Genomic DNA, 26316 nt, shown 5'->3' on the forward strand with positions numbered 1-26316 from the left:
CTAGTAGTAAATTAACAAAACGATAAAGTAAAAAAAGAAAAAAAACAAAGGGGAGCCATTTTAGTGTAACACCTGTGCTCAGGCAAATAGAGTGCTTCGCGGTTTTAGGTGTAGAAGTTGACAAGTTTTTTTAGTGATGAGCAAATATCTTACAGGAACAACAACAAAAAACCACACTTACACATACACACCCTCAAATACAGAAATATTATACAGCAAATTATATTAAACGCAAGTGTATACACATTCAGTCATAGCAAAAAGTTAATACAAAACCAGTAAACGGAAACAAAAAAAAGGCAAGAATGGTAGAAATATCTACAAACACATATACATTTATATTTTTATATGATATGGAAACTATATTTATATGCGTAGGTGGCCCTCCCCCTGGTAATAAAAAAAAATCAACCTTACAGCAAAACCCAATATAAAACAGTGAACTTATCATATAGTGTACCAATTGCGTAGTTGATAGATTTATAGAGACAATTTAAAAAAACTTTAATAACAAAATAACTTTAACCATAATCCCAAACAGGAGGAAGGAGAAGAAACTACATAAAAAAGAACACATACAAAGTGAACAACATAAGAAAGGAAGCCCAGTTAATGGAAGTAAAACAACAAAAAGCATAGTAATAAACTATATAATGGAAGCAACAACAACAACAAAAACGAAAGCAAAACAGACAAATTAACCAAACAAAAATTGTCATGTGGCAAAACCGTAGGTCGTTAAACAGAAAAAAACAACACAAAACTTTATGGGCTTAATGATACCTTATATAGTGTTATGAGAACAACAAAGAAACTGTAACGTTTAAGTTAGTAAATGAAAGCAAAAGTAACCAAAACAGAAAGAGAACGAGGGCGAAAAACAAACAGAGCTAAACCACCAACAACCAAACTAAACATTAGATAAATCGTATGATGTGATATTTAGAGATAGTGACAAAACCAAACACAAGGAAAGGAAGAAACAAAAAAAAAAGAAACAACAAAACATATTTGGCCTTTTTCTGTTTTGTGTGTTTTTTTTTGCGCATAGAAGCGTCGCGAAAATATTGCTCCAATCCGTGCGTCTGTGTGAGCAAACGAGAGAGGAGAGAAGAAGCGCGAGAAAAAGAGTGATCATAAAACAAATAATGTATTACTACTTTAATCTTCGGATCGTACACATGAAAATGTAGCTCTATAGGGGAAAACAAATAATAGAAGGGAGGGGGGGGGGGGAGTGTTAGTTGCGATTTTTTTGTGGATTAGAGGGCGGGAACAGGGGGTTTTGTGGCTAATTTGGGAGATGGGAAACCCACAACTTGTGCGATGAGCCAGCCCTTTTGCAACCAAAATGGCCATCGAAAGTTGGCAGGGAGCGAAGCGGGAGGGGGGAAGAGAAGCAAAAACGTCAACTGTCAAATTCAGTGTGAGTTGGTGTGTGTTTTATTTTTTACGATTCACCCACCACGGCGTGGCACACATTGGCGTTGAAACAGTAAAAGTGCGTTACGTACCCGTAACGCCCTTAGTAGACGTTGCGCAGTAATACTATCATTCGAGTTGTCACTTTACTGTCATTGGAGAGCACTGTTGAAGGGCGAGAGAGAGTGAGAGGTAAAGAGAGAGCGAGATCGCTAAAGCCTTGTCAGTGTAGTGTGTTGAGTTTTCATTCGCCAGATTTGGGTTTACTACTTGTTTTTCATGCGTTAGCTTAGTTTTCGCTCTTCTTTTCTGTTGGATATTTCCGTTCCGTATTGTTTATTTTCTTTACATTTCTTCAGTAGTGGTAGCAATTTGTCGGCGTTGTTTTTGTGTAATGTTTTGTTCTTTTGTGTTTACTTCTCCTGTAATACATTGTAGGGGAGGGAGTGGAAGGCGTTGTGGAGAAGGGGGTGGGGGTGGGATGAGGGGCGAAGGGAAATAGAACAAGAATAGCAAATCTGTACGCCGTCACCGTTCCCTAAGTGTCCTGTACACGTGCTACACGTTGTGCCTAGTGTCTTTAGGTGTCGTATTATTGCGCTCTGTTCCTGTGAATGTCGGCGAGGGAGAGTGAATGCTGTCGCATGTCACTGTCCACTGTTTCATCCGTTCCTCTTAGTGCTACCTTTGCTAGTTTGATTTTGGTATAAACACAGACACACATACATACACACACACGCACACTTCCTTACACTCAATTTGACGTGCTGTTTTCTTTTATATACTTCCTATTTATGTGTGTGTGTCTCTCTTTCTCTCTCTGTGTGTGATCACCCGTGGGACCCGTTTGCCGTTCGGTTGTCAACTGATTTATTGTGTTATACTGTTCTATTGTTTCTACTCGTTTATACTCGCTGCACTTGTACGTTTTTCTTTTGTTCTTTAACGCTTCTATCAAATGCAACTGCATCGTTCAAAACACACATCTACACACAAATACACACACACAAACACTTCTTAATCAATCGTTTGCCTTCTTCCTTTTGCTCTCGATGTCTTTTTCGTGCAAGTCACATACATGCACTTACACAAACATAAATACACACACATATATACATTCACGGATTATTATCAAATCGATGTCAACCTGTTCACTGGGTGCGCTCTGCTTGTGTTCGCCGTTTCAAGTTCTTATTCTATCGTTGTTATAGAAAGCAGTCTCTGTTATTGTTACCCTATTGTTTTTGTTTTTAAATATGTTTCCTTTTGTTGGTGTGCGTTTCTTATCCCCCGAAACGCACAAGCCAAACAGCTGCTAGTACACACACTAACACGCCATCTGCCAAATCACAATCTAAACTCGGGCGGATGCGGAACCGAAATACGGAAGCGATATATGTATGGCGGTGTTGTCCTTAGCCTGTAATCTGTTGTACCATCGTTTTCTTTCCAGAATTTTTGCTGAAAGTCTCTTTCTCTCTCTCTCTCTCTCTCTTATAAGCAAATCAATACACACCTACACTCACACAAACACATCCTTCCAATAAACCTTTTTCTCGATGTTCTGAATTCTCCTCTGTTGTGTAATGTAGAACGCTCTTCACATTTTTCTCAAAACCTCATTGTGTCTGAATGTAACTCTGTGTGTGTTGTTACTCTTCTCTGTCTTCTCATGCAAAATATAAAAAAAATCGATTAATATATTTCAGTTAATGTTTACCACGTGTGTTTACGTTCCATTTTTGAACTGTTTTCTATCCTTGCCAACATCTTAAATATGAGCACAAACGCTAGACGACTTTTCATTGTTTAGTTTTACCCTGCTGTCCCTTGTTTTTTGTTTCAACTGACAGTGACTGAGTTCTTTTGATTTATTTTATCGTTTACACTCTCTCTGGTACGATATAAAATAACGCAAAACGGTTCCTCACAAACAAACAAACGAATACTTGCAATAAGAAATCGGTTCATGCAAATAAAACAAGTTAACGAAAAACAAAAACGATTACAAAACGAAACGGAAGCCAGCAAAAGAAAACAAAACCGAAACAAACACTAAAACACAACAAACAATAGAAGGAGGAAGCAAAAAGAATGAAAAACAAAACGATCAAAATGGGATAATTTGCAGCGCGCGCGTGTTACGGTTCTCTCTCACCCTTTGTAACGTTCCTTTCCTTATTACCTACTTCACCTTCTTTATTGTCTGTGGTGCTCGAACACACATTGTCATACTACTAGTACTACTATAACTATTACTACTACTACTACTACTACTACTACTACCACTATTACTACTGCTATCACTATTACTCTTACTACTATATACTCTATTTCTGCTACTACCATTACTACTACACACCACCACCAACACAATGTAAATAGAGTTGTGTGTTTTTTGGGAAGAAGGCGAGGAGTGGGGAAGGGGAAGAAGGATTGGATTGGAGGGTTTGGTTTGGAATTGGACAAGCAAAAGATGTATACATATATTGTTCATATTATTGTTTTTTTCTCTGTTTTGTTTGGTTTTCGTTAGTTTGAAATTATCTAATTGTATTATAAATAAATAAAAAAACAAAATGAAGGCGTTTGAAACGGAACCCATGGCGTCGTTTGTGTGTTTCCGCCTTCCTGTACACATGCACAAACACACCCACAGCGGCAGTACTAATATCTTATGTTTTGTCACTGTATAGAAGCAACAACAAAAAAGTACACAAATCTCGTTCTAGTTGTGCTTGTCTCTTGGTGTTGGAAAGTTTTAGAAGGAAAACTAAAGTTGGTTTTGTTTTTCTTAAAAGCAGTAACATAATTGACACATTACTCGGAAAAGAGTATTTGTAACGAGCCTTGGATCTTCCACTTGAAAGGCGAGTGAATTATGTACCATATTACTCCCTTATCACACGCGACAAACATACAATTACCTTTCGAATTCTGATTCTTGACTGTCACTTATCTTCCTTTCATTTGCCCAGTCTGCTTTCCAGCTTTTACCCTTTATCCCTATTTATCTTCTGCCTCCAATCGCATCCTGTCTTATGCATTACAAATGATCATTATTGCAAAAAAAAAAACATTCAGTTTCGTACCCTGTTGAGATACAAACTGTTCATTCCGATATTTCTTCAGCCGTTAAGAATACGAATTGAAGAATACCTGATTAATGTTCGAACTCGAAATTAAAACCGGCTTGTAAACACAAAACATTTGTAAGGTTCCGCGACAGTTGTCCGTACCAGGAGCATTAGTGTTTCTGGTTTGCAGATGTTGTAATAAAATATGGAAAGCTTTTCTACCTTCTGTTATTTAACACCCAGCGTAAATCGGTGTTTCCATTTCCATGCGCAAAGCATCTTTTTTCTTTTCATTAATAATTTATTCGTTGATGGGACGCTTGATCATTACGAACATACAATTCTCCCTAGCTCATGATATATCTATTTCCTTATATTAACAAACCGCCTGCCTCCATCTCTGTTCGTCGCTGTCCTTTCGCTGTGTAAGACTAATCCACACTAACTATCTTTCCGTACGGCTCATTGTGTGCCTAGTCTTCTGTAAGTTTAAACTCTACTTGCCATAATTCCACAGTTTCGTTACCTGTCACCCTTCCTCACCGATCAGAACACATACACGTTCATCTCTGCATTTCCCATAAAGACGACATAGAGAACATATATACAGCAATCCGATACACACATACAAACACACATGCACCACTCCATGGAAACGTAAAGAGATTTGAGATGTGCCATCAGCACACTATCTCATACACAAACCCCTGAACATGGTCTCCATTACTGCTACTTCTTCCACTGTTACTACTACTACTACTACTATTACTACTACCAGAACTACCATAACTACTACTTCAACTACTATAATAACCGGCCTATAACTAGTACTTCAACTTCTGCTACTACTACTATTACATCTACTAGTACTATTACCACTACTACTACTACTACTACTACTACTACTACTACTACTACTACTACTACTGTTACTACTATACTACTACCACTGCTACTTGTTTCAAACTTCAAAAAATCAAACCAAAAAAAAAAAGAAAATAACGGATCCACGCGTGTGACAATCTCATTGTTTTTGTTATCCCTCTTCTCTTCTCTCTCTGGTCTTTCTCTCTTCTCTGTGTGTATGTATTATCTTCCCAACAGGCTCCAAGGCCTGGCACATGCGGCTGACCTTTGAACGGCTCTCAGGCGGTTGCAATCTGCATCGGTGCAAGCTTTGCGGCAAAGTGGTCACCCACATACGCAACCATTATCATGTGCACTTTCCGGGCCGCTTCGAATGTCCACTCTGCCGGGCGACCTACACCAGAAGCGATAACCTGCGCACGCATTGCAAGTTCAAGCATCCGATGTTCAACCCCGACACCAGAAAGTTCGAAAACATGCTTTCCCCCACGATGGCGTCGCAAGCGGCTGCGGCGGCAGCAGCCATTTCGGCAGCGGCTGCCGCCGCAAACAGCAGCTTTAAGCCCGATTTTTCCACGGCGGCCGCGGTCGCGAACAGCTTCAAGTCGGAGCAGTTCTCCGCGGCGGCAGCAGTTGCCAATTACGCGCTCGGCTCCTTCAAGTCCGAGTTCCCCCCCATTCCGAGCACGACCGCGGCGGCGGCTGCGGCGGCTGTAGCGGCAGCGGTAGCGGCGTCCGTCTCGCCCGGCAGCGGTGGCGGCGGCGGTATTGGTGTTGTCGGGAGCGGAGGCGTTGGTAATAGTAGTATGGTTGGCATCAGCAGCGTCGGGGGGAGTAGTGGTGGTGGTGGTGGCGGCGGCAGTAATCTCAGTATGCAGGCGGCTGTTGGTGGTGTGGTGTCAGGCAGCGGAATCATGGCTATCGGTGCGGGCGGCGGTAGAGATAGCGCCTGTGGCGGTGTCGGAGGTGGTGGGGGAGGTGGCGGAGGAGGAGGAGGAGGTGGTGGCGGTGGGTGTGGTAGTGGTGGTGGAAGCAGTGGCCGGGAAAGTAATAATGGTGGCGATCTGTCCGACTGATATCGAAGCAGTAGATCTCGCAATGATCAATGGCAGCCCAATGACTACTATCCCGACCATGCAGACGACGATGATGACGACTCCACACGACGCCATCTGTTTCCTGTTCGACACACAACACCCGACACGACAACGCATCACCGTTACCAACCGCAACAGCAGCAACCTGCACCATCGCATCCTTCCATACCCCGTCCCGTACCTTCCGTTCCAACACCTGTGTCTACTTCTTTATCTGCGTCACAGCCGCTGAGCAGTCGGGAGCAGTGGAGCTATCCATATCCGTCGGTTCAGTCTTCGTTGCCAGTGTCGCCCTTTTTGCGACCAACGGCTCAGTTACAGTCGACAGATAGTACTGCCACCACCTCCACCTGCACCGTCGTTAGCACCGTCTGGAGGAATGGAGGTAGTAGCAGCAGTCTCACCGACCTAGATACATCACCGTCGTCTAGGGTGGAATACGGGCTGGGTGCTGTCAGCTACCCGAGTGCCGACAGTATAGGCCGGACTATCGCTCCCTGTTGTCGGGACAATGCTGGTTACATTGATTACGGCCGCTACCGGAGCAGTAGCGGAAATGGTGGCACTCATACTAGCAGCAGCAACAGCAGTAGTACCAGCAGCATCACCGCTAGGCAAAACCTATCGAACCGCCGGCTGGTAAACCGCCACATCACCGAGAACTGTAACACCGCTCAGTCACCTCGCGGCAGTACTTCGGGTCGTGCACTGTCAGTGCTTCCACTGGCAGCTACAATCTACGGACGTCGTCCACTCTGTTCACCCTGCGGTAGTAGTTGTAGAGGTAGTAGTCGCTCTTCTCACTCCACCTTTCCGCATCGGGGCTGCGTTTGGAGGGGTTACGGGTCGCTGCAAACAGGTGTGGATCAGTCGGCGGCTGGCTGGCCGCTCGTATTCCGCACGTCTGCTAATGCCGGGCGTTCCGCAAGCGAAGGTACTCCAATAACCGCGTCCGAATATGCTAACCGTTCGTACCGACACCGATATCTGCATCTGGAGCCGTCACACCGACAACCACAGTATCAGCAGCAGCAGCAGCAGCAGCAACAACACCAGCAGCAGCAGCGACGCCGTCGACGGCGGCAGATAAAGCGCCCTCTAGCGGGTATTTGCGATAAAGGAGTAGTCACCTTCCCGGATCATGACCGATCTTCGAACTACGACCGTGGCGAACCGAAAGCCGACTATCAAGGTTTCACAGAGGACAGTAATGCTGGCGGTGGTGGTAATGGTAGTGTTGATGGTAACAGTGCCCATCACACGGGCACGGTCGTTTGTCCCACGGAGCTAGGTTAAGTCGTCGTCTCATCCTGTCTCTGCTAGCGTCTCTGCTCGTATTTCGCGTACCCCGTACATCAACTCTCTCTCTCTCCCTCTCTGTCTCTGCGTCTGCTCATCATCTTCTGCTAAAAATGGCCGCCTTGCTTTTCCCCCATATATATATATACGCAAAACACCAACACACAGATACACACCACTTGCCCAAAACCCCTCCCGTATGACATCCCTCAACATATCTGTTGGTCATCTCTGCTTCGTCGATCTTTTTTACATAAACACACACACTCACACACACACCAATACACGAACTTGTTGTTATAAAGGAGAGTGCAATAAGGGGCTTCTGTAGGCACTGTGTCTTGCCGTGCTGTGGGCACCTACTAGGCAAATATTTTGACAGCTGATGGCGGCTCTTGAGATACATTGTGCCGAACATCTATTCTGACCCCTCGTATATTTATATATCTCCCGATGATACTTATAATCGTTGACGTTGATCGTATAGTCTGATAAGCCTAGCGTCCTCCACTAGCCTTGCTATAGTTACGCACAATCGGGCGTAATTAGTTTTGCGTTCTTTCCACCTCATACTTCCTTCCCTCTCTCCCACCAAATGCCTGCTCACACCGCGTAGTCTAATATGGTTTTGTTAACGTTTCGCTCGAGGCGAACAAACTCGGTGCATTTAACGAACTACCTTTCCATTAGTTTGTACCACTCGGCAAAAGGCAACAACATCCCAGTTAGGATTGTATGTATGGTTATGATTAGTTAGAGGTACGATTCGTTTGCTCTTGCAATTGATAGCTGATATCTTTATTCACTGCTCTGCGCAAGATGGTATTCGTTGAACAGAACGAAGGTTGAGCAGTTGTTGGATAATCACAACCACACCCCCACTATCGCTACCATATATCCTTTTCTTCCTTACTTAGTCTCATTGTACCCCAGTGCGGTATAGCCGTTCAATGCATGCGTTGTACTATTGTAGAGTTTTTGTTTTATTTTATGTTATTCCTTTAGTTGTACTAGAATGTTGAAATTAATTATTGTAAAAACAAAAAAATAATACGCAAGGAACTGTCACTTGTCGCAGATAGACAAGCAAACAAAGGAGCAATTGAGCCACAAAAGCCTGTTCGAAACCGATGAACATTGTGTCGGCATTAATTAGCGAATACGTGACACTCGCATTAATACCCCATTCACACCGGAATATCCTCGACGGGTTGTCTTGGTGGTGTGTATTAGCTGTGAATTATACGGCAGAGGAGGAAAGAGCTATGGTTTTCTAGCAGGGGTAGTGGGAGGCGAACTATTAGTGAAGGAGGAAAGGGTGCTTTTCTTGAACGGTGGGGACGACGGCGGAGGGGAGTGGTAGTGTGAGGTCTGGGGAGGGGAGGAAATTATGAATGTGTTAAGCTATCCTTATCTAGTCACACACACAAGGTGCATGTTTTTTTTTTTGCTGAACGGGTAATTATTACACCGTATGACAGAGCTACTCATCTGCATTACTAGGAACTACAGAATACACTATAGCACCTCTTACACAATTATACAACCATACACACACGGACATCCATATATACACATGTCTACTTAATAATGTACATCGTGATTTGCTCTTACGCATCCACTGCCTGTGCGACATTATTGCATTTTTTTTCGTTCGTAATTATTTGTTTCTGTTTCTTAATGTCAAGCGTCAAGAAAGGGTTGTGGTGATCGTTAGGAAAAACGCAACAACACATACACGCACACTTCGCAAGAACATCGGACTTTAAGATAGGTTTTTGCAAAAGAGTGATAAACTAGTGTTATGTTGAATGAACTGTCAGTGGGGAAAAGTCATTCGAATCATGATTCACTCACGATTCCACGTTCAAAATATCCATAAATCATTGAGGATTCATGAAGCTATAGGAATTCATAATTGTTTGACGGTTCATGAATCTTTTGCAGTGTCGTAAATCTTCAGCATAGAGATTCAGAGTCTATCAGATACTTGAATCTGAACGAGATTTACCTAACGCTAGTAATAATAGTCCTGTGCGTTATATGAAATAATGATTGCAGCTCTTCAACCAAGATGACTGACAAATACCAGAATTAACCGCGTACAACAGTCGGTTTTTTCGTTCTCGTCTTTGGTTAAATGTCCTGCACAGTTTTGATCAGCCTCGGTCATCCCGGTGGTTACCGGTTGCATTACGGATTGTTGTCTTGCTCTCCTCCAAAATGTAATGAAATGTAGTCGTCCTACTTGCTCAACACCTGCATTGTCAACTGAAAAACACTAAAGCACACGTGATACGATTCTCACTGGGAACATTCCGGACCGTTTGGTAGGACGAGCGAGCGTGTTTAAGGGCGAGAGTGTGTGTGAGAGAGAGAGAGAGAGCGAGAAAAATCAAGTGGCAAAAGCGAGCGAGCAAAAAAAAAACAGGAAAGGAGAGAAGTAAAATGTGTGTTGGAAAGAGCGGGAGCACAGTACTGCGCCTACTACTATAGGGCTACTAAAAGACTAACGTTTTAGTAATATACACTTAGCTACTATATGAAAGGTGAGGCGTCAATGTCCAAAGGCACACACGCACACACTCTCTTCTTTCCCGAAAGCATTTGTTTTTATCGACACGGGTATACAAAAAAAAAATAATAAGGAGGAAACTAACTCCCTGTTACACTACCAGAGCGGGGTTCCGTTCCTTTGTTCTCTTTTGTGATTATATTTTCCTCTGGTTTGCGTGTTTGTATTGACATTGCTCATCCGTGGCGTGGCGAGGAGGATAGAATACTTTATTTAGGGGTTTGCGGAGGCGTAGCAAAATGAATTACTTGTTCTAGAATTAATAAGTCGCACAAATGTAACACACACCCCCTTCCCCACCCCCCCAGTGATCGTTCCTGCTCCAAGCAACAAAACCACACACATCACTCTGCAAACCTGCTCCTACACATACACACACAGACTCTCCTTATCTATCCCGCCAACACACCTGCTACTCTTGTTGTATAGGTTGGTCAGTCGTGTCGAATCATTCCTTGATGAACCTTGTTCGGGAGCATCGCCGAGCAAAGGCGAATGGAGGAACTATGGGGTAGAAGGAAGGGAATTAGTACACCAGCTCAAAGCGAATGGACGCAGTAAAACAATAACCAGTAGAAATGGCCAGACTAGGATTTGTAAATGTTAAGATGTGAATGCCCAAAATGGCGGATTGTGGCGACAAGCACAGCTTCCGTTGCTTTGAACCATATGCGCATACACCCTCATATCCCTCCCAAGTGTCCCGTTCTTTGCTAGTATATGTGTGTATTCTCAGATTAGTGTTCACACGTGTGTATGGATGTGTGTGTGTGCGTATTTGCGAGTGATCGGTACTACAGTGAACATGTGTGATGAGCGTTCGTATGTGTGTGTGTGTGGGTGGGTGTAAGTTTGAGTGTAGTTGAATGATATTGTATGTAAGTATTCTTTGCCATGTATATGTATTTTTGCAGTAGGATATGTATACATAGCGCGGAGTATTTATGTGGTTAGTTCAAGCGCTTACACACAATGACATCTCTTTAACGCATAGGCCAAGTGTTTTAATATACGATACCTACATAATATCGGTAATATTACTAATAATGTGCAATATATATAAAAACAAGAAGAATCACAATTTTACACTATTTATGTTCAAGTTTCTTAATTAAACCTCCCCCGTATGCTTTTTTTTATTATTAATAATGTAAGTTAATTTAATATTATTATTGTAGTGATTATGATCTTTACCGTTACTCCGTTACGCTACTGAACTTAACAGGAAACGTTATGATTTGGCAACAATAGCAACAGAAAAAAAGAAACAATCATCACTGATTTGCGTGATGAGCGTGCAAGAGCATTAGAGAATGCCGTTTTTTTTGTTTTTATATTTATATACTTTGGTTTTGTATTGCAAAATGTTCTATTTTGTTACATTCGTTTCCGCTTATCTGTTTTTATTTTGTGTTTTTTTTTATTTTTTTTAAATTTGTTTCGTACGTACGCGCGTTTACCTATATCAATATCATAGTATGTATGATGAACTTAAAAGTATAACGTACTACCTCATTTTGTATGGTTGTATTTAAATGTATCGAACTCTTTTTGTGTTCCGGTTTCCACATTTACACGCCTTCTGTTTCGTTTTGTTGTGTATTATTGTTGTTATTTGTTTTACCTTTACCTTCTGCTGTTGGGGTTTGTTACCTTTTTCCTTTGTTTATTATTTTTTGTTAAAACATTAATCTCAAACAAGAAGATATGCATTATTGTATGTGCGCGTGTGCTTGTGTGTGTATGCGTGTGCAACTCTTCCCCGGCTTTCCTTTCGGTAAACTGGTCGCGTAGGTGTAATTGTATGTATTATTTTTCGTATTCAGCATTTTTAGTTATCTTTGCGTGTGTGTGTGTTTTGGTTTTGTTATTTTCTGTTTTAAATTTTACTAAACCACAGAAAGATATTACCTGTAGGGTGCGGTATGAGAGTGCACTTACAGCTTTTGTGTAATTGTAGGTGAGTGGAGAGAGTAGGGCACGAATGAAAGACGAGATAAAAAGAGAGAGCGAGAGAGAAAGAGAGCAGAAAGGATTAAATAGAGATAGCAAACAAAAAACCTCCAAATAAATCTGCTTTGCACTAGTCTGATTGTTTAGCGTAAAGGGCGAACGTAGCAAAAGAAACATGAAAAGGGTGAGGGAAACCAGTATAAAGCCAGCTAATACTCCAATGCATTGTTACGGTTGTTAATTTTGTGTGTCTCTATTTTTACATTCTTTCCATTTAAATCACCAATGGTAAGCTTAATTTAAAAGGGCCTGAAAAAAATGGCTGCACCGGTGGTTAAAACGGCAGTGGTGATGGTTTTTAAGAGGACGCCGGACCCTATAGGCCCGGCGGTACCAATTCCGAGCCGAAGCCCCGTACCCAGTACTGTAACAATCCAGCTACGGGTAGATGAGATCAAAGCTGTCAGAACCAAGACCTCTTGGGGGTTTGTAGTGTCACAAAAGAAAAACAAGAATGAAGTTAGTCGTTCGTAAAGAAGTATCCTTTTATCTGCTTGTTTAGCTCACCAACAAGCTTGTAAACAGACGAGAAAAGTAGAACAATAGAGCAAGAAGTTGGAAACAAAGAGTTAGTTTAATAGTACACAACAATATTATAATAAAACTAACTCGGAATGCAGTGCAACCCATTGCGAATGAGTGATTGAACGAAAAAAGAATAACACACATACTAACACTTACGTACGTAGTAGGATTATTTGTGTTGCATATTAGTATTGCAATAGGAACTCCACTACCACGGAAACGTCTGTTAGTTAGTAACCCCGCTGACATGGTTCAGTTGAGCGAACAAGTCCATCCCTATTACTCTCCACACCGTTCTCTTCGCTCTCTGTCTCTCATTGCCTTTCTCTCCATCCTTCTACACACTATCACGCAATGTGCACGCGCGCGTACACGCACACACACACACACACACACACATACACGACGGGTTTACGTTTTGCAACACTCATTTACTAATCTCATCGCTACTTAGGAGTAACTTAACGTAACTTAATTTCAGTAAAACTGGGCATCGCTTAGATCTGTCGTAACAAAGTAATAGGAAAAAAATACAGCAGGCAAAGCTATCCATAATAAATACTCTCCCTCCACCCTGCTTTTCTCTGTCACCCATTTCGCACACTCACTCCCTGTACCGTGTCCTTAGTTAACTGTTTGTTTATATATACAAATTTACATAATTTTTAAATGTTTGGTTGTTGATTGTTTATGTTTAGTGTGCAGCTAATACAATGCAAAGACTCAATGAGCAATTTTCAGTGCAATTGTGGTAACGACCATGAACGGTCAAGCCGAACGGGTAATGCATTTAAAGGTTTATATATGTTTTTTTTTCTCGGTGAAAAGGGAAGGTGCGAAAGAAGGGAGTCCCTTTCTTTCGATTGTATGAAACAGGGGAAAAGGGATGATAAATTTAAAAAAAAGGAAACAAGCTGAGTGAGAGATGGAGCGATAGCAATGAAGGCCCATGACTGGATGGGTATTATAGAATGTGCAAAATGCTTGGTTGCTCGAGTCATGTATGCCAGTGGTTTTGCTCTCACTGCATTATAAGGTTTAAAAGAATTGGTTCCTCTTTGCTCGACGATCCTTAATCACATTTTCCCTGTTAATTCCCCCCCTGTATCACCTTCCCTTGATAAGGGCTTGATAAAGCCCCTATAAGACAATGTTATATAGTAAGCAACGCAAACAAACATCCAGTAATAAGTTATAAGTGTAGTGGATCGTAAATGGGTCCCGTTGTTGGCGGGTGGGTCCACTTCTCCGAAAACCCGACCTCACTGTGCTAGGAACCACACTTCCCGCTGTAAAATACAGCTCCCTCGACCTCTGCCCGTTCTTTGCGTTTTCCTGCCTCATTAGCTTACCATTAGACAAAAACGAAACTCGTACGTGCAATAAACGCTATTTATGATTTATACGAACCGCTCCGAATGTCGGGTGACAATTCTATTAGAAGAAGGATGAGATGGAGAGGGGGGAGGGGGGTGAAATTGGGCATGGGAGGTGGATTAGAGTAAGAGAAGCCACTTCTCTCCCCCTTCTCTCTCTTTCTCTTGATTACCCGTGAAAAAAAAAGGTTCGTCAAACGGGAAGGGGGAAATGTTTAGTGGGGAAAACGTAAGGAAAAACAAAAGAAAACGTAGAGATTATGGCACGTGGGAGGGTTAAAGGGGAGACAAAAGAAGGGGAAGGGTAGGTTTGAGCTCGGGATACACTCACATGCTCTCGCTTCCTCGGTCTTGTTCTCCGCCACACCCCGTACTGCCCATATGTGTACTAGCGTGAACACATTTACTTTTAATCTCTTAACTCTAGTGTTCGGAATTCTTATATTTAATGTTTATTCATTGTTCTTGTTATATATCCTTCGTTTCTCGTTTTCTTTCCGATGGTGTATAATTGAATCTTACCTGATGTAAAACGTAGTAAGGAAGGAAAAATGGAGGAAAAAAAGCAGAGTAACATAAAAAAGAAGGTCAAGAAAAGTGGAAACAGAATAAAAAAAACGGAAAGAGAAAACAACACACCAGTAAAACAAGCAACAACAAAAAAACGAGGATAACCAGATTAAAGTAGAAGAAAAGGGAGGGGAAAACATACATGAACGGTAAATGGAAGCGTAACAAATTGAACGGAACTTTGAAGTGGAAGCGAATGTGAAAAAGGGAGCAAAAGAAAAAAAAACAGCTAAAATCCTATTTGTTATAATTTATACTAAAATAATTTATATTTGATGACTAAAAGACTTAATAAAACAAAGGCAAAGAAAAAAAACAAAAACAACATCGTTACCCTTCTCTTTCTATCGTTTCTTCTCTCTTGTCGTTTGTTATATGGCGGGGGTTTCCTCTTGCACATCGCACAAGCTTACATCATTGTGTAGTGCCTTTTTCGTTTTTGGTGGACAATTATCCGATGTCGACGGAAGTGAGCATATTGAACTATGTTAGAGTTCATGTAACAGCAACGTGACCAAAACATGAGATAACGAGAAAAAAGGAAAAACAAAAAAACATAAATAGAAACAAACGGAAACAAAACAAAATCCAAAAGTAGAAGAAACACCTAAAACAGGCAGTCGCGGAAAGAAAATCTAATGTAGAAACTGTGCGTAACACGCCACTGCTAAAAGCAAAATAATAGCAAATGAATAATAATAATAATAATATAATAATACAAACAAACAAATTCAACGCCAGCGCCCGAAACATAAACAAATGGGAAGTTAAATCATTGGAGTCTAATTGTGCATCCTACGATGGGCAGAACACTTTGTTATGCAAAACGATTTCGCGAAAATGAATAAAATAAAAAGAGAAAGAGAGAGAGAGAGAGAGAGAGAGAGAGAGAGAGAGAGAGAGAGAGAGCGAGAGTGAAAGAGAAAGAATATTTGGACACACAAAATGGAAGAAACTGAAACTGGCCGTTTTGTTAAATAGTCTAATATCGCGTCTCATTTATCAATCTCTCTTTTTCTCCCACACACTTTCTCGCAACACTCTAAAAAAACTCTTCTTAAGTAGCATCATTCGGTACTGTTAGTATGCCGGTATTATCGACACGTCAACAGGGTTGTTCCCATTTTTGTGCGTTTGTTTAGTGGTTTGTGTGATTATCTGTATTTGCAAGTAAAACAAGCATCTGTTTGTGCAGCTTAGTAATCAAGCTCACCAGTTATAATGATCTTACGTATAGCTTAAAACGAATTGTAGTTATTGTGTTGTGCGTTAGCAAAATTATGGGTGTGCGTTCGATAGAGTGTGAATCGTTTACTGACGGAGTGTGCATTACACACACACGCACGACGTTCAAGCGCACGTCTCTGCTGACATATCCATCAGCAGGACGAGGCCTCCACACATGTTATTAGTGTATCCGCGTGTACTGTAGCGAGTCTTCTCACGTATTTGTGTGCGTATGTTCAAATCATATTGAATGCATCGTTCGTCTGGTTTAGTATGTTTGGTATAATAGTGAATACGTAATATAATCACTACTAGTTATTCAAGGTAATTTCGAGGCTAATATGGCCGAAGTGTATACCTGTACGAACACAAACTTTGGTGCCCAGCACGATTTGTCTGTGCTCATCTGATAAAGCTATTTAGTTAAATGATCAACAGCATTCAAACTGTTAAATAAGACGAAGCCAATATTGCACGGAGTCTACGTGATATATGTACCCAACGTTCACTTCTCTCTCTCTCTCTCAAACAGGTGCAATCTGCAAAATATTATTGTTGGCAGCAATACATTTAACCGGTTTTGATTAAACGTTAATTTGATTCGTTATCAACATTTAATTACCAATTTCTTCATATTTGCTACTTATGTATGAACGCGCTCTGTAACTAGTAGTACCTTTAATCCTGAAGAGGATTATAAACCGAATCGTAATGAATTATTCATTGCACCGCTTTACGACTTTTTCGTTCAATTTATATCGCTCTCTCTTTCTCTCTCTCTTTCTCTCTCTCTCTCTCTCTCTCTCTATTATTCATATCTATAATACTTGAATCATATTCATTCTTTCTCTGTAACGTTGAAATTATGTTTGAGTAAAACTAGTAATCCTGCAATAACCTTATGATACACGTTGTGTAACATGCTAGTGTCGATCTGGTCTCATCCTGTCCCAGCTGCAGAACATCCTATGTATTGCTGGCACCACGGGTAATGGACATGAATCCAATCATATCTACATTAAAGCTTTTAGACTGTATTGGTGAACGTGTTGAGTTTGCGTACCTCGTAACCAGCAGTGTGTGGGTCTCGTTTGTGACCAAAACAGGGAACCCTATTGGTGGTTGTGTATCCGTCTTCCCTTTGTGTGAGGTTGTAGGATGAGAGTATGGCCGCACCCCGTTTCCTCTTGCAATGTGTTTTTCTCTCTACTGCTGTAATTAGTCCTCTCTCTCTCTGTCTCTCTATCTCTCTCTCTCTTTCATCTGTTGCCAGGTATTGCTAACTACAACTTTTTTATGTTCCTCTTGTATCTGTTCTCTTTTGGTTCGTTTTAGTTACGTTTTATATTCTGTTTTGTTGCTTTAGTTTTGCTTCTTTCTGTTTAATTATGTCAGCTTGTTTTGTTTATGTAACAATTACACATTTGCTGCCTTTGTTTAGTTTTCTTTTTTATTTACCTCTTTTGACATCTGTTATGTTTTGCTTTCGTTTATGCTTAAAATTAAATTTCTGGATTTCCTTCTTGATGCTCTCTTGCGAAATTCCGTATGTTGGTCTGTGACTTTCAGTTTGCCGTATCTTGCAGCTCAGTATTGTTGCGTTTGTTTTTACTTAGTATAATCGCCTCGTTGACGGTACCACATGTGGATCGGATTAACTACTTTTACTACTCTTCTCAACGTTGTACGTTTATCTTTATGCTTGCGAAATATGTTCTGTTCACCACTTTTTATTCTGTCCACCTGACTTGAATGCTCTTTACCGTTTGTCCTTCTCTCTCTTGTTCTGTCTGTCTTTTTCTCTTCCTCTCTTTCTCTCTCACCCTCCTTCTTTCCCTTTTCTCTCTATCTCAGTCATGTCCCTGGTACTCACGGATATTGTTAATTAGTATTGTAATATTTCATGCTGTTTAGGTCTTGTTCCAACTTTTCTCGAGTTTTGTTTTACCCTTTTTCGAAAACTCTATTTGCCTTTCTATATCTTATATTTGTTATATATATCTCTCTCTCTCTCTCTCTCTTTATCTCTCACACAAATTTATATCTATATTTTTAAAAAAAGATACATTTAGTACACTTTATTTCTGTCTACTTTTTGCTCGAATCACTTTTTCTATTTCGCTCTCAGTCTGGCTGTCTCTCTCTCTCTCTCTCTCTCTCTCTCTCTCTCTCTCTCTTCTCTTATATTCAATCCTTCTCTGGCGCTCTTTGCTCTCTTTCCTTCTCTCTCTCTCTCACACACACACACACACTCACATATACATGTATACTATCTCTATTTCTCATACTTTGCGTGCATCTCTTCTTTTACTTCTTCATCTTCTGCTACTTGTACTACTTCTACTATTTCTTCTTCGTATCTCTCCTCTCTCTCACACACACTCTCTCTCTTCTCTTCTCTCTCTCTGTTTCTTCGCTTTATCTCACACACACGCGCGCGCACTTTGTTTTGAGAAAAAGATAACAAAAAAATCAAACATGAATCAATCGAACTATTCTGTTACCAAGTCACTTCATTGTGTGTGAGAGTGTCAGTCATCTCTTTCTATCTTTTCTCTCTCTCTCTTCTCTCTTCTCTCTCTTCTCTCTCTCTCTCTTTCTCCTGCTGCCCTATATCCTGATTACACTTCCAGAGCTGAAGACCTATCGCATTGCGCAGATATTCGAGAAGGTGAACTCCCTGGACGAGCGAAAGCGGTGCCTGCTGTGCGGGAAGGTTGTGTGCAACGTGCGCAATCATTACTACGTGCACTTTCCCGGCAAATACGCCTGCAGCCTGTGTACCGCGGTTTACACACGCAGCGATACGTTGCTCATGCACTGCCGCTCCAAACATCCCGAGTTGAATGTGTGAATGTTGTGGCATCGATTGACGGGCGATCGCTGAGGGTTTTTCTCTTTCTTTACCGCCCCCCTCCGCAAAAAACTCCCTGAAAAACCTCCCACGCAAATCAGCGAAAGGAAATGTCTGCGCGCAAAAGCATGTCAGATGACAGATTTTATGTGCTTCTGTTGTCTGTTTTGCCTTCGGTTTAGGGATAATCCTCTTTTCTCCAATATGGCTGCCCACTCTCTCCTCGTCCCCCCCCTTAGCCCTCAAAATCCTTTCGATATATCCCTGGAGGTGAGGACATCTTTCCTTCCTTGTCTCCACATTTTCAATCAACCGCACACTTGACGTTTTGAATGTCGCCAAACAGAAGTACAGGAACGTTTCTGTGAGTTACCTTACCGGGACGTTCAAGTATCTGACGAGTTCATCCTGCCATTTTGAATTCTTTAGATGGTATGACAAGCTGGCTCCTAATAGTGTCAGGTTCGCATGAGTCCTCGGCATGTGTAAGGTTTAGGGTTCCGAGTGCAATGTTCCGTGGGGTTTAGATCTACTAGTCCTTTCACATCAGGAACGGTGTTCTGGAATTTGATCTTGCAATACACGAATCCTGCTCCTGTCAATATCTCCGAGTGTACATGTCAAAAGGCGATACAAACGCCGTGATATACACGACTTTAGTGGCTTAAGCACAAGATGGAGACTACTACTATCGCTCAAGTCTTTCATAGCGGAAGGTGATAACCTCGCTTACTCAAAGCTCTTCTAAACTCTAAGTGTGACAGGCGTGTGTATTAGCACCATCTGGATCTGTACTTATTGCATCTGGCTTTCTAAATTACCTCTACACTAGTTTGTCTATGGTACTACTACTCTATCTCATTGCTCTATCTATCTGTTTCACTACTACATCACTATTTATACTATAAATTTTGTTTTACATTTGAATTTGTTGTTTTCGTTCCGGGTATTGATCTCCACAGCTCTCTATATAACTTTCTTTCTCTCTGTCTTTCTCTCTCTCTTACACACACACACATACTCTATCTTTCTCGCTCTCTCTTTATTTCTCTTATTACTTTTTTGTCTTTCCGTCTCCATTGCTCTGCCGCTGGTTTGACACACACTGTCTCACAAAGTAATTGTACTGTAATCTCTTTCACTGCTCCTCCGTTTGATTCCTTTATTTTTCTATTAATTCGATTTCCACCTCCATTTACTTGCTGTTTCGCATTGTTCCAGCTTATTCCACACTTACTACTTAGCGCTCATACTGTTCACCATTTGACCATTTAGTATTGATACAGCCGAACACGCAGGCTTTTCCACCGATCGGTTTTGTTTATTTCTGGTTGTTATTTTGGTTTTGTTTTCATGCAAACTATTGCGCGTGCGGTGTTCTCCCACGCTATGGGTACCTCTCAACACGATTCACCCAATTCATGCCTTGGCCGTTTTCATTTGTATTCATTCGAAACATCCATTTTGCGACATTGCGTTATCATCTTCGTTACACACTCTCTCTCCTGCGCTTGGCTATTTCCCATATACCGTTCAGTAACGTTAATTATTCCTTCTTTGCTTTATTTTGTTTATTTTATGTTCTTTATTTTGTTTTCTTTTTTCTGTTGCGCTCATTCCTGCACGATTGCATTACATCATGTAATATTTTTTTGTTTGTTTATCGTTTTGTTTTACTTTTTGTTTAATTCCTGCATTTTCATACTCTGCATACTCCTGCTCCTACTAAAATCGTATTCCAACTTACCCCGCTCAAATAGATGGGACACCTTTTTCCCTCCCCCGTAGTTACATTTTGTACTAATCGATTTGAGCAAACTTTGGTTTGAAATGCACGGTATGACCTGCGTGAAAGACATGATACTCGCTATCGGTACTGTAGTGTATAACCCCATATAAAACAACATTAAGCAAATGAAAACGAACAAAGGGAGAAAGAGAAACAGTAAGAGAAAGACTAAAATACAAGAAAGAAAGAGAGAAAGTAGGAGAAAACATAGCAAGATGGTGAAAGAAAAAAAATGGAGTGAAAGAGTTAACAATTCTCGATAGAAAAAAAAGGAAGCATGTACTAGACGAATCGTGTCGTGGCTGTCGATAAATCAGAGTTTTATCATCTCTTAGTATCTTCGATCGGGGTTGCGATATTCATCACTATCACTACTTTGTCCTATTTAGGGCAGTAACGTGCGCATTTGCGCTACACCGTTTAGTAGTAAAGCTCTTACGTTTTGCTTTCTCAAACTTCACGATTTTACGTTTAATGGTTGCATATTAACCGTTTTACCATCCCCAACTTGCTAAGTTCATACATCAGCAGCCGTTCCCCGTATTTTCGCTCGGCAGTAATTAAGCTTTCTTAAGGTTCAATTATTGTTTCCTCTCTTTCTATGTCTTACTCCCTCTTTCTATCTCTCTCTTTCTCTCTTTCTATCTATAATTATCTCAATATATCTCTTTCTCTTACGATACTATTACATCCATTACTAAAAATATTTTTTATCTCTCAGTTTTTATTACCTTCCATTTGCTCTTTTCTTTTTTTGTTCCTACAAAAGCATTTAGTAAATGTTTTTAACAAACCCGAAACAAAAAATAAGTAACACAGTGTGGATCAAAAAGAAATAAATAAACCAAAACAAAACAAGTTATACAGATAACCAAAGAAGTTAACAGAAGTGAAGATGAAAATAAAAGAGCAAATGGCAAATATGAAACATTCAATCACAAACAATACTTCTTCACTATGGGTTTTAACTTACTTTGTTTTGTCTTAATTAGTTTTTCTTCCTGTTTTTTATTTATGAGCCATTCTCTGACTTCTGTGCCTTTGTAACGTTTTTTTTTACAATAAAATTATACCTTCGCCCTTTCACCCACCACACACTCCCTCTGCCCTTTTTCCACCCTCCCGCCCTCCGTCATGTTACATTGAACTGCTATCATTAAACTTCCATGTAATCTTTTTTTCTGTTTCTCTCTCTCTCTCTCTCTCTCTCTCTTACTCTTGTTCTCTCTCTTTCTCTATCTCTCTTTCTCTCTCTCTCTCTCTCTCTTTCGCTTTGCGTCATTATAATTTTTTTCTTTCTTACTCCTACTATAAAACCCCTCTTCAACACACTCTCCAACCATCGCATCACCACCCCACTACCACAACTCCATTTCCTCCCCTTTAAAAATTAAATAAATAAAAACCCTCCACTCTTTCTCTTCCACCCTTCTTCTACATGGGATGGTATGGTGGCCCTCCGCCCCCCCGTTTTTGATCACGTTGCGTTTTGCCCATCGGTGTGTTCTCTGTTCCTTTCTCTTGTCGGTTGCAGGGCCGGGGGGAGGTGGAGGCGGCAGTCGGTACGAGCATCACTTGTCACGGCACGCCAGCAGTATCCTACCATCCAGTCTTGTCTCGTCGCCCGATGGTAACGATCTTCCGCACCACACGCATTATCAGCTGCACCATCAGATGTCCTACCATAACATGTTCACACCGTCGAGGGAGCCGGGCACGGCCTGGCGCTGCCGCTCGTGCGGCAAGGAGGTCACCAATAGATGGCACCACTTCCATTCGCATACGCCCCAGCGCTCCCTTTGCCCGTACTGTCCGGCGTCCTACAGTCGTATCGATACCCTCCGATCGCACCTCCGGATCAAGCATGCCGATCGGCTCAGTGCGCCCAAGTTTAGCAATCCCCCGAACTGCAAGCTGCCGATGTAAGGTGGTGCTGTGTATATATATGGATGGGGTGGGTGGGTTGTTTGGTGGTGGTGGTGGTGTGTACTGCCGGACGGGCAGCGGGTATTATCATGCAATGCCGCTCTTCTCCCGCCCCCGTGACCCCCGGGGCACACGCACACACACACACATAGTACCCATACAAAGACACAACACGCTCACACACACCAAACACGCACTGTCATAGGATATAATACTTTCGTTACCAACATGTCATTCTTTTGCGTCCAGTTTTGTTTTATTGCGTGATTTTGTTTTTCTGTGCGTTTTATCCTCTCTTCTAAAACAACAAACAAGCAAACCAACAAACTGACAAATCAAAATGTCTGCTGTGCCTATTCGAGTGCCGTCGCCAACGGCCAGAAGAAAGTCATCTGTCACCATCTGATAGCCAATCCTTTTTCCACAGCGTGAGTTACTAAAGCTCTCAGTAAGCGACGCTTTGTTTTCTGTGCAAGTACCGTTAAGCACTTCGGTGTGAGACACACAAAGGAATCCGAAAAATATGAGCTGTGGCGCACTACGGCACTCATGAGTGCATAGTGTTTAAGTGTATCCCGTGTTGTGAGTGAAAGCCAATAGATGGCGCTGTCCGGGGTGTGTGTCTGTGATAGAAAAGGCTCGTTACGCAGTAACGTTACCATGTACAATATTTAACTCTTATTGTTGATTTTATGCGTTGTGTTATAAAATCATTTATATCTAGTTCAATAGTTTATATATTTTATCTTTTATTAATGTAATGTTCCTTTATGCATTGTGTGTATATATACATATACTTTACTCTTTCTCTTTCGCTGTTCCTATTTCTTTTCCTCTTTTACGCAATTGGTTGTATTTTGACGGCCGAAAATATGATTCAATTGCGATTAAACAAACCTTTTGTTTAATTTCTTTTTCAATACAATGGCCTGGCCGTATCGACTTATTTTAACACTTAGCCGTATAGTCAGTCCTTACTACGGGGGATTGGTCCGGATGGGATTTTGGTCCGGTCCGTTCGTGTGAAGACCGGCTCCACTACCATCATGCTATCATGGTTAATATTTTTGTTCGTTGCTATATTTCTATTACACCTGTATTTTCATTATTTCTAAAACAGCGAATTAGGTAATTTGCCTTTTTTGTCTTTAAGTGATATGCATGCAGTATGCATAAAATGTATGCATAGTGCATAAAAATTCTATTTTCTCTCAGGGATCCTAGAAATATTTAGCCATTCGCAGACACACACCTACTGACATTCGCTCACCATCTATCCCAAGCGCACACACACTCCAATAGGTTGGAAACGTCAGAATAAAGTGCGCTGTTGCTTCATTACAACGCTTTTTAGTTTTGTTTTAAGTTACAGGTTAGGTTTACAGTAAAAAAAAATCAAGCGTACAACAACCTTTTAGGTGCTATATTGCATTCGCTTGTGAATTGACAAAACTATATGTATTTATTTACCTTGTTTTGTTGTGTAACTTTTTTCTTATGGTTCTACATTGCAATGGAATATAGAAAGATATGACGTTGCAATGGCACACCTTTGGCACTAATCCGGTTACATTATGGCGGCAGTTGGTTTTGTTACCCTTTGAACTATTTTTTTATCTTTCAATATAAAATTTGTACTATTTTCTATGGAATATGGATGATATTATGAAAAGAAGTACCCTTTCTGACATCCCAACATAAGGGAAGGTCAGTAATGCATTGTTTACTTGTCATTCTATAATGGTAACTCACTCAGAATTTCGTGAGTGACGGAAAGTTTCGCCATCGGTGGAAAAATGAATTGGAAAAAAATAATAAAATCTTATGAAACGCCATTGAATATAATGGTACAGGAGCAGGATGGCGTCAGATAAAACATTGAAAACACCATTCTTCCATAGTTACAAATGAATAAAAGGCTACTAAGACATGTCTGAATAACGTCAGTTTTGACTTAAGCCACCATATTTGCATGTTTTGCTTTGCTGTCAACCTGACATATCTGTCAAATTAATTGGATCATTTGAATTTCCAAAACTCATTGCTACAGTGATGGAGTGAGTTTGAAGTTGAATCCATTTTACTTAAATGCTCATTTGGTAAAAGGAGTACAAATCGGATTTTTTTATACAGCTTTACTTTCATAAAGTGTTGATGTTTGTTAACATATAACAGCATATCATGGCAGGGTGACGTTTGGCATGGTTATTTCAATGTTTTGCAAGCGCTTTATAATGCATCGTGATCCCTCGACTACTCATTCTCTATTAGCTCATAGTGAGACGGGTAATAATGTCAGCTTGTTAATTCAGAGAGAAAAAAGAAAGAGAGAAAGAGATAGAGAGAGAGAGAGAGAGAGAGAGAGAGAGAGAGAGAGAGAGCGAATGAATTGTGGAGGTTGGAAGCCTCTCACACACTGACAACGCATATTCGATTATGTTTTATCTGTATGGGAAACCTGTGAACATGCAAAATGGATATTTGTTCGTTCATTCTCCAGCGCAAGTAAAAATCTTTAATAAACCAACCATGGCAAATGGTTTGCTGTTTTGCTTCTGCCAAACAATCCCATCCTAGACGTGCTTCTTCCACACGTGCCATAGCCGGGAGATAATAAAAATGCGAGCAGAGGGGCAGAGGCAAAGTAGAGAGAAACAAGTAATAACGAATACTATCAAATGTGAAGGGAAGCTGGGTGGTAAAAGGGATGCTGCGCAATGTTCATCCAAAAAAGAAGAAAAGAAAACATCAAACACAAAGTAAACAAAACACGATGGTGCAAATCGAGAACTACTCATACAACCAGGAACGGGTGAGCGTAACTAAGTCCTAAGGCGTTAGTTTTAAACACTGTTTAGTGCATTTAAGTAGTCTCATTATGTTTGCCCGCTTCTTTCTCTCTCTCTCTCTCTCCCTCTCTCTTTCCCTCTCTCTCCCTCTCACTTTCTCGAATAGGAATTGGTCTCATGTAATCACACCCATACACACTCTAAATGAAAAAAAGATAACAATACCAACACAACATATAGTACATCATAAATCAAAGCAAAGCAAGGAGTCAATCGTGGATACAATGGCATCGGAAAATCGATTAGAGCCAAACAAAAATAAAATAAAATTAGCGAGTAAGCACGGATTTAGGTCCTGAATCTCATTAATGTGCTGATTGGAAAAAAAAAACGTGTTGGCGTATATTAGTGTGTGCTTGATGCACGGTTTCTCTTTTTTATGTTTGACATCTCTAATATTATTTATAACCTTTATTTCAATACCTTCACACTAAGCTATTTTCACCGAATGGTCACATTTTGCCATGCGCAGTGAGTTACTAAGGTAAGAAACAAATGAGAATTTTTGTTTCTTTGTCAAAACTGTCAAAACAATGATGTACGAAAAACAATCGATTATTTTTTCCTTTCCTTTTAGAGATGTGTAGTGTTTTTGGGTTGAAGTTTTTCGGCAATATTTTGTTGATATTTCTCAGGTGCCATTTTTATTATGGGCTGTGGTGTGCCAGGGGGAGAAAAAAATCACACGAACCAACACACATACATGCATGTATGTCAAAATGTTTGTCTGAAAACTGTCAAAATTGTTAGATCATATCAATTAGGCAATTGGAAATGGAAAACAAAATGTTCTGTTTTTGTGTATCTCGCATTCGAATAACAAAATTTCATACAGAAAAAACAACATCAT

The 26316-nt window shown here is 40.8% G+C and overlaps 2 protein-coding genes across 3 annotated transcripts in view; both read left to right on the forward strand.

Annotated features, from left to right (window-relative positions):
- The window catches only part of LOC128306729 (uncharacterized), a 383189-nt gene that overhangs the window by 178662 nt on the left and 178211 nt on the right, over nucleotides 1-26316 (forward strand). The window contains exon 7 of one of the 2 annotated variants that reach the window (XR_008287595.1): nucleotides 15695-15708. The exons of the other annotated variant lie outside the window; for it this stretch is intronic. The gene's annotated coding sequence lies outside the window, so the exon portion shown is untranslated. Of the gene's footprint in view, nucleotides 1-15694; nucleotides 15709-26316 lie in introns of those variants that run through there. 2 annotated transcript variants of the gene reach the window in all.
- LOC128306743 (glycine, alanine and asparagine-rich protein-like) lies at nucleotides 5597-9003 on the forward strand (the record flags this gene model as incomplete). Its single annotated transcript, XM_053044342.1, has 1 exon — nucleotides 5597-9003. A coding segment is annotated over one exon (846 nt), but the record flags the coding sequence as incomplete, so codon positions are not given.

Source organism: Anopheles moucheti, chromosome X (assembly GCF_943734755.1).
Source record: "Anopheles moucheti chromosome X, idAnoMoucSN_F20_07, whole genome shotgun sequence".
NCBI classification, from domain to species: domain Eukaryota; kingdom Metazoa; phylum Arthropoda; class Insecta; order Diptera; family Culicidae; genus Anopheles; species Anopheles moucheti.